We start from the raw sequence: 18,310 nt of genomic DNA, 5'->3' as shown, positions 1-18,310 counted from the left end.
GCAGACAACTGGCGAGGGGACGAGCAGAGCAAAGACAAAGAGGAATCAGGCACAACTCTCAGCTGGCCCTAATAGAATTTTCAGAGCTCCATTTCTATCATGGAAAAATAAAATCACATTAAAGTGTGTGCTTCCCCTAATTCTGCCTGTCTGCTCCAGTAAACAAGGGACTTTTGATTATACAGTGGGCAGGCTCAGTTCAGCCTAAATTGCAGATGCAAAAGCAGCGTTAGCTACATTTTTGTATGATTTAATGCAACTTGGTTTTGCCTTTTTTTATATATTTTTTGCATTCAGAAACAATGCAACATTATTCCTGGACTGCTGCAGGTCACTTCTGAAAAATATCCTCCCTTTCTGAACAGCCCCATATCAAACATTAAACCCCTATAGCACCGCAAAATTATTTTTGGAGCAGTTATTAGCATTGAAGCATTTATGCCAAATGCTGTAGAATGCGGTATGGATGAATCCAGTAAAGTTCTATGGAAAATACTCTCAAAAGGTATAAATTTTATAGGGAATTACATCCCTGCTAAGGAATTCTCTCACAGTTTAAATACTACATAGTAAATGTAACACTTCCTATTAAATTCTATAGGATTTTTCCACAAGGGAATTGTTGGAGGGGTTAATCATTTTAATTAACCTTTCTATGTTGATGCTGACTGCTTTTTCAACTGTGCAGTGTTCCCAGCTGGCCTGTATAAAGTTAATAGAAGAGGAAGATTAGGCCAAGGGGATGAAAAACATGTCATTGGAAAAGATCTTACACTGTGAGAGGTGATCACCTGCAAAAGGCTTTTATTAAAAACTTAACGTTTTAAATGAAATTTAATACTCTTAACGTTGGAGGCCGGTACCTGCTCACTGCACATGCAGGGCTTCAAGGAAAGCTCCCCCACTTCCCACATTCCTCAACTCTTCCCGCCGTAGGACCGCGCTGAACGGGTGAGCTGGGGCTGGTTATCCACCCTCTCTTGCCTCCTGGCTTCCCCTCTCCCCATGCTAACCGCAAATCACTGAACCACAGCCTCGCTACCCCAGACAGCAAGGCCCAAGTCAACATTCCTTCGTTATTAAACTCCAAGTGTTGCCTTTCATCAACGCACAAAATGCCGCAAGAAGACTGGACTAGTCGCAGCCTGTTACCTCTGCCTGCTTTTAGTGCCTAATTTACCCTTTGGCGGAACATGATGGCCTGGTGTTAATGAATATCACCCTGGAGAAAGCTCCAAAAAGTCACCTTCCTAATTATGCCTTTGTACCATATTACATATTATTGCATATTTACTTTCCTAACCTTTGGTAACGCTAATGCAATTACCACCCTCGGATTTCTAAACCTTACTGCTTACCAAGTCAATCATTTGCATTTAAGACATCTGCATGATTATACTATTATTACAATTTTGCAGGCAGGCCATCAGGTCAACCCTGGTGCCCAGGCTACTCACTGCAACCTAAAGAGTCTCCTCCAATTAACACGAAACTGCTACTGGCACCTTGGAGTAAAAGGACAGCTACTCCCCTTATCACCAAATCTGCAATTCATCCAGCCAGAGCAGACAAACTTTTCCACTCTAGGGGCTTTTCTTCTGCTTTCCTTAATCCTTTTAGCCTCTTCCACTGATTTTAATGGTGGCTGGCTAGCATGCTGCTGCTTTTTATGTTTAACTTTGCAGAACGCATTACTGCCCAAAGATGAATGGATGCAGCCTCTAGTCCTGTCCTAGCAACTTATCATCGACAACCCAAGGAGCCAAAGTACACGCTTTCAATTGACTGTTAGTTACTGTAAAAAGTGTCCTAGTTCTTGCTATTATGGCTAATTTACCTTTTAATTATATTGTCCACGCTAATGTTAATTGGAATTTGATACACCCAGATTTAATGACCCGTTTTCATTGCCTTCCTGAAACAAGTTACAGATTAGTTTCTTCTAAACTTCAAAGAATTTCCATTAAAGTGGAAAATCAAACCGCTCCAGCGTCTTGCTGGCAATATGAGGTTGGGAGCAAGAAGTTTTGCTACAGTGACTGAGCAGGAACTCAGTCTCTCGATTTGGCCTTACGCAGCGCTGCAGTTGCTTCCCATTACTTCCATCGGCAGATGTCCTAGCAGGGGCTGGACTGTAAAAGCCTATGAATAGGAATGAGGAGGAATCACGAACAAAGAAAGGATCCTAATTTGAAGGACTAAATGAGAGATGTTCCAAAACTGTTTTATCTTCCTGCGGAATTTTCCAGCACGAGAGTAGTGAGTGCATCCACCCCTATGATCACTCCTGATCTGTTAGTTTAATCCCAAATTAGAGAATTCTGTGGTTGTGCTCTTGCTGTTTGCTCTGCAAACATGAAGATAGAATACCTGCAGGGAGAGCAAATAGCTTTTGAGGATCTCCCACTGGAATAGCATAGATTTTTGTAGTAATTTAGCACTAGTATAAACCCTCTGACGGAACTCGGGAGAAAGGTAACTGGGGAGAGCCTAGACAGAAGGGAAAAATAAACAAAGTAGAAGGACTGAACACAGCAATGGTAGTGGAGGAATCATTATGGGGGTTAAAAATTCACGCACTGAGCTCTGCACGCAGCCAACCTATATACCCAGGTGATGCCTACAAGCGTGAGGGAGCTGACAACGGCACAGCAACATTTTTGTGATGTATCTTGATGCTGGGCAGCAACGTACCAGGGGCTGAACGAAATCTTGCATTCCCCAGGTAGGGCCATAGGTCCTTGGAATGGGACTTCCAGGCAGAAAATTTGAGAGCTGTTGTTGAGCTATAATTAATAACAGAAAGCCCAGAGGTCTGAGTCTCTTTTACTGCTTTTCCTCACTTGCTAATTCACAATATCAATTTCTTAGGGTAGGTCGAGCAGCAAAATAAGAACACAAAACTCCAGGAAGACCCTTTTCTGCACCAAGTCCTTCATCTTCCAGCTTCACAGTGCTGCTTCCCTTTGGTTTCAGCACAGCACCACACAGGCTGAGAACATCCCTAATTATGGTGATCTGGAGCCAATGTTATAGAGCTTTTCCCAGAGCAGTGAGGTCTCCAAGCAGCATGCTTTGGAAGTGGCATTTTCCTGCTGTCCAAAATTCTTAGAGTGGATGGAATTATAGCACGTGTATGATGGAGACTGTGTCTAGTCCAAAAAGGATCCTGGTGTAACGACACAATGGTTTTAGTCTTAAGAAATGTGCGAAGCACAGGACCATTTCTGCCTTCAATTTCGCCCTTTGTAAGAGAATCCTGAGGTCACTGGTTAAAACGAGCTAGTGACCCTCACCTCAAGCAATGACAACCATGCGAAGAACAGCAGCAGATCCCTGCCACACTACTGAAGATATGGATTTATGGATTTCAGGACATTTAGAAGCAGGTGCCACCGGAGTATAAAGATATTTTCAATTTATGAGATGAGCCTGAGCTAGACAGGCTGCCTCCAAGTTCAGGGAGCCTGGGCAGACTCCAAATGGGCAATGAATCATCAGCTCGCAGGGCCGCGGAGGCTGCGCTCACCCACCCGATCCCGCCTGCAGCAGCAGGACCAACCCACGCCGGAATTACGGAGCAGGTAAATAAAACTGCCAGGTCCCTGAAGTCCGAATATGGCACTGTGGCATAGAAATTCTCAGCTCGTTTTGGGAGCCAGGGGTGATTTCTTGGTTTATTTTTCTCTTTTTAGAGGAAAAGAGCTGTGCTCACAGGGGTGAAAAAATTGCCATGGGAAGACACACTTTGTCCTCTTGTTGATACAAGAATTCGGGGGGCGCGTGCCCTGTACAGCCAGGCTGGGTACAGGAGAACAGAGGATGGCGACATTGCGACAAATGCGACACTATTTTTTTAAAAAAGAGATCCAGAGGGATTTGGGGCACTACAGCCCACTAAATCTGACTTCTCTATGGGACAAAATGCCAGAGGTTGCAAGAAAGAGCAGTGTTAATGAACAGCTCTAACTCTGTGTGGGGGTGAAGTTCACAGACAGGACAGCCTGGGTATTTGGATTTCCAAAATATGTTAGAAAAGGTCTCTCACAAAACCTTTCTTAAAAAAATGATCAGTTGTGGACCAAAAGGAAAAGTCTCCTTATGTATTAAGAGGTTTAAGGTAAAACTCCCACAGCCCAGGAACTGTCAGCATTAGATATTGCCAGTGAAACTTTACAGGGACCTGCTCTACTCATAAATGCACTGCAAAGAAGACAAAGTGTGTTTGCAATACAAAATTATTCCGGATAATTAGAACAAAAGCTGCTTGTGAGGAGAAGCAGAACTTTCTCACAATACTGAGTGGCTGAGTGATAAAATGGCAAATGGAATTCAATGTTGATAAATGCAAAGTGATGTACTTGGGAAAACAACCCTAACTATACATACACACCGACAGGTTCTCAATTTGCTACTGCCATTCAGTGAAGAGACCTTGGGGTCAGAGCTGATAGTTTTCTGGAGGTGGTGGCTGAGCGCTCAGCGGTTGTTAAAAAACAAATAGTATGTTAGGAGGCAGGAAAGTAATAGAAAACGAAAAAGAAAACATCTCTATGCCCCTGCATAATACTGCAGTAAACCCAGGCATTAAATACTGCGCACGGTTCTGGCCTTCTCATCTTAAAAGGGATATGGTAAAGGTAGGAAAAAAAAAAGGGTAAAGAAGGCAAAAGTGCCGTGAAGCCTGGAACAGCTCCTCAAACAGATTCCTTCAGTTTTGGAAAGAGATGATTAAAGGGAGATATGAGGGATGCACACAGAATCATGCATGGCATTTAGGAGGCAATATCTTTGTAATGTAAAAACTATGAGGCACTGAAAGATGCTATTAGACATGAATTAAACCCAAAAAGAGGTCTGTTCTTGTGAAACAAATCATACCACTCCTTGCCATGGGATGTGTGGACACCAGAAGTCCACAAAGGTTCAAAAAAGCAATTAGAAATTTGCAGAAGAAAGGTCTATCAAAGACTATTATACACTATTAAACACAATGATGCTGATACAATCTCTGGCTAGACAACGACCAGATACAACCCGTGTCTGGGGAAGCCTCCGGGCTTTGCACAATCTTGACACCGCGTGTCCAGGGCAGACAGGCCACCAAACCCCAGCACGGGGATGCCCTGCAAAAATGCAGCACCTCTCCTTGCCTGCCAGGACACAAGCAGAGCAGCCCAGAAAGCTCCTTCCTTCGCCTTTTATCGCCATTAGGTTGACTGGCTGCCAAGCTGGAGCTCCAAGAGTTAGATCAGAAACCAGCACCGACAACCCATGATTGTGGACTTCGTTTTCGAAAGCTGCTTGTTCTTCAGTATTAAATTGGGCCTTACAATTCTAGTTGATATCAAATATTGAAGATTCATTGGACTCAAAGGAAACCTTAACAATTCTGTATATACAAGAAAGCTAAGTTATCACCGTACAATAAAACTAGCTACTTGCATTACGATTCCCCAAAGGCAGCCAGGACTCATTTTGGAAGTACTTTCCAAGCAAAGATTTGTGAGTTCAAAGTCCTTTTTTCCTCTGAACATAAAACGCTTCCTAAGCACATTCGCAAAATATTTAGCTGTAATTACCGCTCATTTAAGGGAAGGAGGGAGGGAGCAGTCATACTATTTACTTTCAAAGCAAGCTTCTTCGTGGAACAAACAACACAACCCACAACACGCTGCCAGAAACACAGGAAGAAACATACCCCCAAAGAAGCAACAAACAACTGGACAGTTTTTACCTTCTGCATGGGGCAGATTATGTTTGCTCCTTGCTTCTTTCCTTTCAGAGATTCCGCCCTAAAACAACCTCCCACAGCAAGATATTTTGGATTCTTTTTTTCATTAAGAAAAACATGTGCTTACTATCTTTGGGAAGATTTATTTATTCTATAGGATTGCTCTCCTTTTTCAGCATCTCCTTGTCATCCTCTTTTCTCCTTTTAGATGGAAAAAGTAGATTTTTTTTACAAGCCTGCCTGACTCCAGGCCCCTTTCTGGAAGGTCCTTGGTAGGAAGGGCTTGGGGGCACCACGGATGCCGCGCGTGCTGCCCGTTTCCTCAGCACCATGTACGTGATCCGCACCAGGAATCGGTGCCGTGTCCCATCCCTGCCAGAGCAGCAGGGCTTCTCGGCGAGGACTTCACGCTGCTTTTATGCCATCCCTTGCAAGAGCGGGAGCAGCATCTTGGCAGAAAGCCAGACTGCTGTGGGCAGGCAAAGCCTGTCCAGGATAGAGTTTGCTGGTGCTACAGCAACCTGGCCAATGTGGCTTTTAATCACTTTGCAGGATGTAGTTGCTCCTGCTCTGCACTTGGAACCAGGTGACTGTGGTATCCTTCACCTCAGGCTAGCAGCCCTGTAACACTGGATTTTCTGTTTCTGCTGGAATCCCTCTGTTTTCCCCTAAAACATCAGCCAAGTTTCACTATATCTGGCAGATATGATTCCAGCAGGAATAGCCCTGCTGGGTCTGCTCAGACACGGGTTCAACACTAGCTACTTCTCATAGCTGCTGTATAAATGTGACCTCGGGCTTCCCTATCCTTCAGCCACTTGCAAAATCAGGTGCCTGATTTCTGAGCCTGTTTAGGCACTTGGGAAAAAAATTACCCATGCTGAGTGTGCAAAATCCTGGGTTTGCCCTCCAGCCCCATCGCTGTGAAACATGATGGAGAAGAAAAACAAGCCCGCGAGGAGTCAGCAACAAGAGGGAGCTAAACTGTTATCCCAGAGCGTTTCCTTTGGATTCCTCCTCCTTTCCCTCAAAGGAGGAGGTTTCATTCAGTCTTTAGACAGCTGAGAACTCAGTTAGAGAGAAATACACGCGGAGTGGCTATACTGTCTCCCTTCAAAGGAGCCACTCCAGATTTTAACCTGTCGGGAGAACCGAATTGGTGTGCGAGTGCAGTTGGAGGAGGCTGACTTGCCTTCAGCGGGGACCCGGACTCCCCACAAGAGAACTAATTGGCTAAACGAAGCTCTCGACTCGCCGCCGCGGCCTGGCACTCACAGCAGGGAGCTCCACAAAGAAGGGAAAAAATAGGGCTTTTAGAGCAGCGCTTTTCTTTGCTAAAACATGGGCGGAAGGTGTCCAACGTTTGTTAATAGCGATGATTTTGTGACAGCTGAAGCAAAGCCTGCTTAAAGCCAGACCAAGTTTACAGATGTGTTGCTGATTATTTTGAATAATTAAATGGTGTAAAACCCAGCTGTGATGAATAGCACTGGGGTCACAATCCATAAATAATTGAGAAGAGTGAGTCGCATTTGATCATCCTGATCAAATTCTGCTCTCTGGAGAATAAATGTTTGTCCTGAATACCATCAACATTGTTAAATGCCTCAATATTCCTGCTCAGCCATCCAGCCAGCAGTCAATTGAACTAAATCACTTTAACACCTTACACATTTGCCTTCCTCATGAATACAAAATGTTTCCAACTTACACAATGGTTTTTAGGCATCGGACAAAGCAGCTACTCTTTATAGACAGTAACCAAACAGCAACAATAAATGTTTTAAATGGGCCCATTAAAAACAATTCCTGCACAAAGACTTGCTTTTACTGCAGCAAGCACAGAAGCTGTAGATATCTGGTCACCTATTTGCTTTCATTGCCTGTTGGTAAGCAGAGCTGTCCCTGAGATACACATGCATAACACAAACTAGACTGCCTGAAAGAAATGCCTAAAACCTAGCCAAGAAGTGCTGGCCTGTGGTTTTTAGGGCCTGACTTCAGTCTTTCCTCATATTGTATAATGTTTATTTGTTGTGCATGGACAATATGGGGTTGGTAACTCAAGAGGTTGGAAAAGGCCTCCCTCCAATGGTTTTGCCTCCGATTTATAGAGGCAGAGGTCAGAGTCTATCCTAAATAGGTAGTAAGTCACAAACTTTAAAACAGTCACATTAAGTAAACACGACTAGTCAAGCCCTGAAGCCTTTCTCCTTGGCTTTACAACACAACAAGCAATGACTTTGAGAGCAATCTTTTCTGATTGAGCAGAGGATGAACAAGGACTTCAGGAACAGATCCTTCAGGAATAGGGGATGCAGTCACAGCTTGGAGGGAGGTTCATAGACAGCCAAAATCTATTGCTCTCGCTCATAGGGAGTGCTATTTTGCTCCTTTTGGGTTACTCAAGGGGTAAGGGACTATTCATTAGGACTAAAGAAAGCAAATTCTGGGCCCCAAAGAGTAAAATAAGCTTCAGGTTATACATAACAAAAGCACGAAGTTAAGAACAGCTCCTTGTTTCATCAGATCTTTCCTTGGGATTGCAGGCAACTTCTCCAATTGAATAAAACCCTGCTAAGCACCTCTTGGAAGCACTAACTGCTTCTAATAGAAGGCTACCATGGACCTTTGCTCTGTAATGGTTAGAAACTACCTACAAACATCTAATCTCAGATTACTTATATCTAATATTACATTGGTATTTTCATTTTACTTTTGATACATTTGAGCATCACACTTACTTCTCTCGTAACAACATCACAGAGCTGTCACACAGCCCCTTACTATCAATAAGCAATTAACTTTAGGAAAACACCATTCTACCAGTGGATCATTAAATCATACCTCAAAGTCTTCTGAGAACCCATGCTGGTTATTGGAATAGAGCTCGCTGATGTGTTTAACGAACTGCTTGACTGGAATTGCTTCCATATCATCTGTAGAAAGAGAAATCCAGAGTTGTTATTTGCCTCGGAAATAAAATTTCAAGTCCCAAGCTCTTATCTGCAAACTCTGGAGAGAAAACGTTTGCTCAGTATCACCTAGAGCTGAGTTCCCAGGGGCAAGGCTCATTCGACATGCAGTAATAAAAAACCTGGATGAATCTGGCCAATATTGAGGCAAACTCTGCACATTTTCATCTAATCTTAAACCCTGCAAACACAGATGCCGGGTATCTGCTCCCTGCGATGGCCAAGAGAAGTTCAAGGATCACCTAGTTCATAGGCAGTTTGATGATCACTTTGGAGGGAACTAACTGGAGGGGGCTTCTCTCCTTACCCGTCATGTAAGGAAACACAAAGGACGGAAAATGAAGACACAGCTGACAATTGCCCCCATTAAGTTTTCATCAGACTGAGCAGAGACACAGGCTTCTCTCCTGGAGCAGACAAATTACTGACTTTTTCCTTTTTATATAACAATGCAGAATCCGAAAGAACTTATCATGAAACCGTCGCTGCACAAAAGAACAGGCAACACAACACCCACACTAATTTGAGTTTTCTCTCCTGCCAGACACCATTCATAGCACTGAACGTGCATTCCACTGGACCATTTGTTCTTGCTCAGCATAGTGCAAATATTACTCAATATACCAATAAATCATCCACAAATATTTTCCAGAGAGAAAGAAATCACAAACTTGAATTGAATTAAAGACAACCAAGATGGTTTCAAGCACCTGGAACTCTTGGTGGTTTCTCATAAAAGTGGGGTGTAGGAATATTGTCTTATTTCTCCCCGTTTCAGATGAAAAAGAAGTCTAGACATTGTTATAATCACCGCTGCAGTTGGTGAAAACATCATCCTTGCCAAGATTAATTAGTTGATATTTTCAGTCTGGCATTGAGAAAATGTAAATTGCTGTACAACTGTGATTACTTTCAGCACGTGAAATAATCTATTGCCCGATGGCTACTATTGTCTGATAGCATGATTTTATGGCAATGTTCTGGTATTTATGTATCCCATTTAATATTCTTCTGGAGATCGCATGCAGTTTATGTTTACTCCCAGTAATTCAGTGGTGTATTTTTGCTCCCATTTAGCAGCCATATGGTTTGGTGCTACAGCTGCATTATAATCTGGATTCTTTTCCTTTTAAATATCTACATTATGATAGAAAAAATCCAAATATTTCTACAGATACTTAGCAAAATTTAACGATAAATAAATAGATGTGACATTTACTGTATTCAGAGTGAAAGATCTTTGGCAGCTAAAACCTCTAAGCTGTCACATATGCTTTTCTTAGCAAAGGGTATGAAGATCTGTATGTGTAAATGAGGTTTTACTTTGGCAAGAATTTTATAGATCCAGCCCTGACAATCTGATTTTGCTCCAGCTGATGGCTGTTAATATTGACCATGTCATTACTTTTCTACTCTTATTTTATTAGGTAACGCTCCAGGGTGGCTTTTTGCATCTAGTGACATTTTCAGATTTCAATCAGCTTCCTTTTATTTTATTTACAAGAAGTAACTGGCGAAGATAGGCTTGCAATCTGACCACCTCCCAATATAGTAATGCTACTTTAATTAGCCACATGCTCATTCCTGAATAATAAAGAACTCCAAACATTCGACAAGTGTATGCTCATTTTAGCAAAAAGCTTCAGCATGCAGAAATGCTGGCATTCTACAATATTTAAGTGCTAACATTTATTCTATGTAATATTGAGTACATCGCCATCTCATAACAACACACATATTAATATTTTTGCAGCCAAAACACTCAAATGTAATGATCTACAGAACAGCAGTCCATACCAAGAGACTTTCCTCCCATGAAAAGTAACCCACATATCCTTAATTTCCTTGAAAACTGCTTGTGCTGCCATAGCAATTTCACACACAGTCACAAGAGAAGTTTCCTAGCTCTTATTTGCCTTTTTTTTTTTTTTAAACTTCCTTGAGTAGAGTCTATCTCAGCTGAGACTAACTGAGATCAGGCACTCGCTGCAGCAGACCAGAGTGCCTTTTGCAGAAGGCAGAATTTAATTTTAATTGTGATCTGCGAGCCAAGAAATACATTAAAGATAACGTACTCTCCAGCCCATTGAGTTCCCACCAATTTCAAGGATGGGTCTGCACCAGAGATCCACGGCAGAATATGGTTAGTTTTCTTTCATCATCATCGCTGCTGGTGGCAGTAGCTCTCTACCTTTACAGCTACTGCTGCAGCTCTTCTCTACTGTTCACCCTCCTTTATTTTCTCCTTTCTCCTTTTCCTCCTCTGCCTTTTCTCTTCTACAGCCACTTTCAATTCCCTTCAGAAGCCTTAGCCTTACGCAGTTTCTTATCCTGTTTGATAACAGAGCAACAACTAAACAGGGAATGAATTAAATAGTAAATAATGTGGACATGCGAGCTCACTGGGAGGAAGGCACTTGTGGTGCTGAAGCTGCCTATCAACTCAGGAAAACCTCGCTGCAGCAAATATAATTATTTGGTCTTTGGAAGAAAAACAGCAGGATCACAGAAGTTAGGAGCTGAATCAGTGCTCCTGCCTTTCAAACTTTCAGTTGCTGGGATAATGTGGCTAGGGTGAGATGGGGCAGGGGCTGTGCGGAGGCCGGGGTGGCACCGCTCGAGGGACCCACGCGGTTGGGGACAGGCAACCTGCAGCTGGAGATGCTCCTGCTTCCCGGCTCACCCTTCTGCCCCTCTCCGGACAGTCGTCGGGAAAAGCGGCACAGAAAGCACAGGGTATTGCACTAGCCAAGGCAGGGAAACACATCCAGGTTATTTGAGCCTGTATTTTTCTAGCTCTGACGGCCAGCCCCAAACTCCCAAGCAGGACCACAAAATACTTTAGTTGAGCTGTATGTGTGTTTAGCTTGTTGAATTTCAGCTAAAATATCTACCATCATACTCAGCACTCTCAGTTGATACTGGCTCTGATGGTACCTGAAGATACCCTCGACCTTCCTTAAGAAAACCAACAGATGTAGCTATGTGCTCAGAAAAGGCCTTTCCTTGCAGAGCCCGCAGTCCAAAGGCTTTGGTTAAGCCTCTCTTCCAGCTGAAGACAAACGGACTTCGATGACAATAATTCTTTTAGTCGATTGAAGAGATTAATGGAATCCTATAATGGCTAATTAGGAGCTCTCACAGTTGTTCAGTGCACATTCCCTTCTGCACCATACACTTTTTCCCATCCAGAAACCAGAGGGACATTTGGAATTGTCAGGATGATGCTTACATATTGTGAGACCTACTCATTATTCAAAGGGAACAGGGAAATGTTTTAATAACATACCTTCACCTCTAATACTGCAGAAATAATTACAGTTCTGACTAGTTTGGCTCAGCCATCTGTTATGCAAGTGTAAATAAACTGATTCTGGATTTATGTCACTACGAAACACAAACTGAACCTGGCACCATACTTACGTACTAACCCTTTGGGTTATGGAGAGAAAGAAGTAACCTGAGGTGGATGGGGTGAAAATCTCCAGGGCACCAGTGAGGTGAGGATCAGAGGCTACTGAAGCTGGTAAATGGGAATATGATTCTTTACTATGCCAGACTTTTGAAATTTAGGTTCCCTTTACATCTTCCCTGGCTAGCCCCAGAGGAGGGGCTGAGAGGAGTAACAAAAGCACAGTACTGAAGGGGAGCATCATGTCAACCACTTCCTGCCACAAAAGCAAGGCTCCAAGAAAAAAGTCACATAAACCTTCACTTGCACCTAAATTCCTGCAAAATGTCAATAGATGAAGACTGCAGAATGTGTAATGCATTCTTTCACAAAGCAGCTAACCTTCAAAACAAGTCCAAAGTATATAGGAACAATAAAGTTAGTACAGGGCTACATTTAAAGTTCGGATAATTAGTAATCCTACCAGGGAGGATATCCCCATATTTCCTGCTTAATAAGCTGCCTCTGTAATGTTAAAGCCATCGGGTCAATTTCAAGAGAAAAATGGGATATCATATCAGAGGTGACGCTTCCATATAATAAGATCTCAGATTCAATTGGATTCATTTATAGCCAGAGAGCTCGCTGGATGGTTTAGTGGTATTGGATTGGAGTAGAAGGATTTGGGTCAGGAATTAATCCAGAAGGTCAGAAAATGATGCGCTGCTTCATACTACCTTTGTCCAGTTTGACGTCTGGGTGTTTCTGAAGACCAGACGTTTGACAGCCACAAAGAAGCATTGCTTAGAAAAACCACCTTTGCTTTTCATTCTGTTTATGAATGTTTCCCTTTCTCAGTAAGTATCTTACTAACCTACTAAAGGCTGATGTCCTCTGTGTCTTACGCTTTGCTTTTAATGTGAAAGCCTCTTCTGTTGCTTGTGACTGCAGCCCCTCAGCCGGAGAGTGCTGGGACTCATGTGCCGTGGATGTCCCGTGCTCGGACAGCAGCCACCTGCTCACTGCTCCACTCAGCAAGCTTGGCTAAGGAATCTAGAACACGACTAGCTGATTTCTGGGAAGGGGAGAGAGGGATTAGTTGTCAGTCGGACAGATGGGTTGATCCCACTCATTGCCATGAGAAAGGGTGTAATGATGGGCGAGTCTGCCCTTTCCGACGGCAGGACAAACCTAAACTGGCTTATCCCAATCATGAAACCACCACTGGCAACACAAATCCTGGAGGGCCCTCGACAGCACGTCCCCACAGGTCTCACCTTCAGCAAAAGAGGCTTCCTGAGGCTAGAAAGAAATATCCTCCAGCAGGCTCCTCGTGGGGGTGGATTTAACCTCCCAACTTGTAGAAAAATAAAGCACCTGACTCCGGGAACCGTTGTCCTACCTCCACAGCATTCAGGTGCCTTCTGTTCCTAGCAGCATGCTTTTCTGTTTGGTTCCTTTTTTATCATCCCTAGGTTTTATTTTCCCCATTCAGTTTGGTTCATGGATATTTGGTTTTAAAAAGCGGGGTGCAGAACAGGAACTCCTGCAAGCAGCTGGAACATCCAGCATCAACATTTAGGACGCATGTTACTGAAAACTGAGCCTAACAGCCATCCCACAACCTACAGCATGTAGCAGGTTGAACGAAGGCTGTAGAGCAAGAGCAAAAGCAAGTTTTAAAGCACTGTAGCAGGAAAAAAAACCCCCAAAAAACAAAAAACATGGATGCAGCTCCAGCAGATTCCTATTTCCAGAGTCAGGAATGTGGCAATTGTAGCCAAGATTTAAATGGGATCTATGCAGCTGTACCTGGCAGTGTCAGAGTACATACAACACATAGTACTAAAGCCCCAAGAAGTCGCTATCTGGGCTGTCTACTGAAATGTTGCCGATCATAAAGACTATTGTAAGGGTAGTGCTGTAATAACAGCATCCCCTTGGGTGAAATTCAGCCTTGCTAGAGGTTATGGAAAAAAAATCCCATCATCTTCAATAAGGCCAGCTGTCCACTTTAAGGGAGTAGCTTAGACTAAAAACACTAAAGGTCCAAAGTGTGAGCACGCCGTGGAGCACACACACAGGGGCAGAGCACCTGGCTAGTACCCAAGTAACTCCAGGCATAGAGATGGGTGGTGCCCATCTTTCTTCTAACATTTCTAGGTTTAACGCATTTGTATCATATGCATATGCCTAAGATTCTGTGATGAATTGGTTTTCCTTGTTAAATTATTTATAATAAGAATACAAAAGAAGAGTTTGCATTTCATGCGCAACAATTAATTTTTCTGACCGATTACACTTCTTGCTTTATAAAAATTTCTGGAAGGATATGAAGGGTTTTACTTGTGTAACACAAATATTAATTAATTTACGATAAGATCAAGTCAAATATAATCTTAATATTGATAATGTGTCTGCTTTCTATCAAGACTATCTGCATAAGTAATAACATGGCAACATAGTAGGCTTATTTCTAGGAGATCAAACTTGTTGCTGAAAGTCCTTCACCCTCTGAAGTCAGTGACCTCAATGGTTAGGATAAATTATAAATCAAAATAAATTAAGATAAATTATGAATTGCTGAGAGTTAATTATTGAGGACACTTTTCTTCATTAATGATCATGTTTTTGTTATTATGTGCTTATCAAGCACTGCTTTTGATAAAAGCACCTTTCAAAGCGAAAAAGCAAGAAAAATGCTAAGAATATATGCGAGGGAGTCCTGCGTAAGTGGGCATGTTGAAACAAAAACACCAAACCCACAGAATTCTTCTCAGCAAGATAATTATTATCTATTTGTTATAATCAAGTCAAATGAACAGAAGGGCAGGTTTCTAATAAAGCACACATGAAAAAGCAGAATATGAAAAATCACCTGTGCGATATTGTAGCTACATTCATCTCTCTTGCTTCAAGATTTAATCTACTGCAATGCTATTAGCTATGTGTCAGTCAGAAATATGAAGATGTTAATGATAAAATTTTACATGTGTCAAAATAAGAGCTCACTTTAAATTTGCTTGTACAAATCTTAGATTAGGTTATCATTAATTATAAATGCAATAGCAAAGCAGTTCTTCCCTCTAAGCAAAAAGAAACTATCCAAAAAAACTATTTCACTCCAAGAGAATGAAATAATGTGAATTTTCCTCCAGCATGGAGACTGAGTATAGTTTTAAAGTCACATATTTCCAAACTAAAGTCCCAGTTGTGCCTTCCATTACCCACAGGCCTTCCATTTAAGCACAGGGAGATGCAGCTCTCAGGTTGGGCAAGAGCTCTCTGCAGTCACCTGATGGTTTTCAGAAAAGGACTTGTCCCAAAATCTCTACATTTCACATGGCCATCAGGAGAGCCCACATTCTGGGATGTTTCAGCCAGCTCCTGAAGCCCCTATCACACGGACCATACCAGAAATTCCCTCGTGTGCTTCACGAGCAGGGCTGCTAGCAAAGGAAGAGGGAGGTGGAAATTCCCTAAAACACCTTGATATATTCTTGGCTTCAGGGAACGGCTGCGTTTGCAATATTGCAGTCATGGCTTTAATTGAAGCTGCACATAGGTACAATTCACAATATGGTGCTGGAATATAAATCCGCAGGGAGCAGAAAACAGCTATAACATCTTGAACAGCTGAAGAACACTACCTCTGTGCTCAGGAAAGAGCTACATGCCCTTGGGAATAAGTCCTCAGTTGTAGCTGGCACTTTTCCTGGTGCCTAGCCAGGCTCTAGCCCAGAGGATCACTCTGCATTGCCACAAGGCCTTGCCATGGAAGGGTCCTGGTGCTCATTGACAGGTCTTGGCATGAAACCTGAGACAGCCACATCCTAGCAGAAAAAAATAAGCATATCAAGTATGCTTACTGCCTATTGCTTAAGTGCAGGTCCTCCAGCAAGGACCTGCAATTTCCTTGGAAAATGAGACACTTACTTGTACAATCTGTTAAAGGAAACAGTCCAGTCTCCAGTGGAGAGCACCTGAAGACATCAGAGTGCAGGGGCTGTGCTTATAGAAAACACAGCACTGCTACCTTCATCAGACCTACCTACCTTCTCCTTGCATCTACCACCGAAACACCCATCAGAGAGGTTCAAGGGAACTAGGCTTGTTGTACAGGAACTTCTGTACACAACCATGGAATAAGGAAAGGAAACATTTTAAAGGATAATAAGAAGGAAACATTTTAAAAAGTCTGCCGAAGAGTCAACAAAACTACGGTTAGTAAGCGGGGTGCTTTGGGGATTGCTTCTTGTAAGCATGAGAAAACAGAGGGAAGTGAAGAAGAGTCGTGGCTGCACTGGTCTTCATCCCCCTCCACGATAACATGGACACTTCCTCCCTGCAACACAATTAGCTAGCCCGGGATTTTCTGCGTTCATGCACCCACATTGAATCATTCCTGAAGAAGTAAGACAGTGTTTCTCCCACAGACTCTGCTACTACTTATTTTAAAATACAGTATTCAGAAACTCCAGTAGAAGTTAAAAAACGAATCTACTGCCATTTAAATATGAAACTGCATGTGCCCTGATCCAAGCACTGGGAAGTGTTGCTGAGTTTTGCAGGCTAGACATAGCTGAAGTGACAGGCATCACATCTGAGACATTTTACTAAAAATGGTAAAAGTGGTGTAATAACACACTAGAAGTATCATGTGCATCAGCCCACCAGCTATTCTGCTCTTTATGAGCCTTGTTTCTCTGGACTGCAGTGAAGACTAAGCACACTTTTGAGTTTGGCCATAAGGTCAAGTCTCAAGTATCTCTGCACTGACCTCACAACCAACCAGTCCTGCTAACACCCATGCCTAATGCCTGTTGTGCCCATGGCCTGGGCAAGGAACCATTAAAGCCACTGCAAGCTCCACAGCAGTTCACCACCTGAGAGCAGGAAAGCTCTGAAGCAAAGATGAGGAGGAGGATGGCGCTAAAAGAGGAATTTGTGGCAACCCTAGTATCTGACACCATCTAAGCTACATGGTGGGGCACTCCGGCCTTGCTTTACGAAGCAGGTCTTGTGAGGAGGAGCACAGAGAAAGACTGATGAGGCTGCATGTTTTTTTAAGGTGTCCAAAATATGTATGCCTGCACCTATGACTGTGCTGTTTACCTGAATCTACCACAAAGGGTCAAGCCCAGAAACTCTTTAACCAGATATTGTCCCAACAAGGTAAAAAAAAAAAAAAAAAAAAAAAAAAAAAAGGGAACAGGAGTTGGTTTAGTGAGAGCGAGATTTTGCCAAGCCTGAACGTTTATAGTGAGGGATCCATGTAAAGTGATGTGGATATGGCCAAAATTCACTGAGTGTGGAAGCAACGACAGAGAATACAGAGAGGGAATCTTGTTGAGCTGAACGGCCGGGGAGTTTCAGAAGTCTGCCGTGGATTACAGATGCATTACTGTCAGGCAGAAGGCTTACGTGGGTTAAGATTTATACCTCAGTTAAATATCCAGTGGGTGACTCGGTTAATGATATCTTCTTTGTCCTGTGTTTCTCTAGATCAAGCAGAGCAGATAATTATGAATAATGACAATGATTTGGGTCTCTGAGCAAATTTGCATAGATAAGCACATGCCTATGGGTGATGTGGCTCCATGCACAATAATTAAGCACGTAGGCCACGGGAAGTGAAATAGAAAATGGGTAATATCATTCCTTTACAGGCTTTTTTTTTTTTTTTTTAAATTGTGGGCCTACTAAGTTGTACTATATAGCTGGGAGATCGGTTTTATAGTTCCTAGAATTGAGGAAAAGGAGGGTACGTGTAAGCAGAAGAGCAGAATGTGGTGCAGAAGGAAATACCAAAGCTACCTCAGAGCATCCTGGCACGTCAGCAGGGCAGAGTGGATGTGCACAGCGAGACCAGCGCGGCTTCGGCACTTCCCGAGCTGCGTCAGGACGTTGCTGCACCTGGATCCCCTGGACCTGGCACAGCCACCCCACACCTGGGCCTTGACCAGCCAGCACAGACCCTGCTCAGCTTTCTCCAGCCAGCAGCTCACTGTGTGCTGTGGAAGGGCCCTGGCAAAACTCTGAACCCTTTGCAGACACACTGCTCTAATTTGCCATCCCTGTGGCTGCCTGCACAGAACAGAGAGTAGAAGTCAGTCCAATGAATTCTAGCACACAGATGCATGCTTCCATGGGGGGAGCATTTAAATGTATTTTTAAGAAGGTATTCCCTAGGGGATAACAACCTAGTAA

At 43.1% G+C, this 18,310-nt stretch overlaps 1 protein-coding gene across 1 annotated transcript in view; it reads right to left on the bottom strand.

Annotated features, from left to right (window-relative positions):
- PTPRG (protein tyrosine phosphatase receptor type G) overlaps positions 1-18,310 on the bottom strand; it is a 375,249-nt gene that overhangs the window by 17,428 nt on the left and 339,511 nt on the right. Inside the window, exon 15 of the mRNA XM_088528261.1 lies at positions 8,582-8,673. Within this exon, the coding sequence (XP_088384387.1) occupies positions 8,582-8,673 (92 nt within the window). The remainder of the gene's footprint in view (positions 1-8,581; positions 8,674-18,310) is intronic.

The sequence above is a fragment of the Tinamus guttatus genome, unplaced genomic scaffold (assembly GCF_059628265.1).
Source record: "Tinamus guttatus ecotype Peru unplaced genomic scaffold, ASM5962826v1 Tinamus_guttatus_pri_ptg000307l, whole genome shotgun sequence".
Taxonomy (NCBI): domain Eukaryota; kingdom Metazoa; phylum Chordata; class Aves; order Tinamiformes; family Tinamidae; genus Tinamus; species Tinamus guttatus.
Note: the sequence above shows the minus strand (reverse complement) of the source record. Positions and strands in the feature narration are given on the sequence as shown.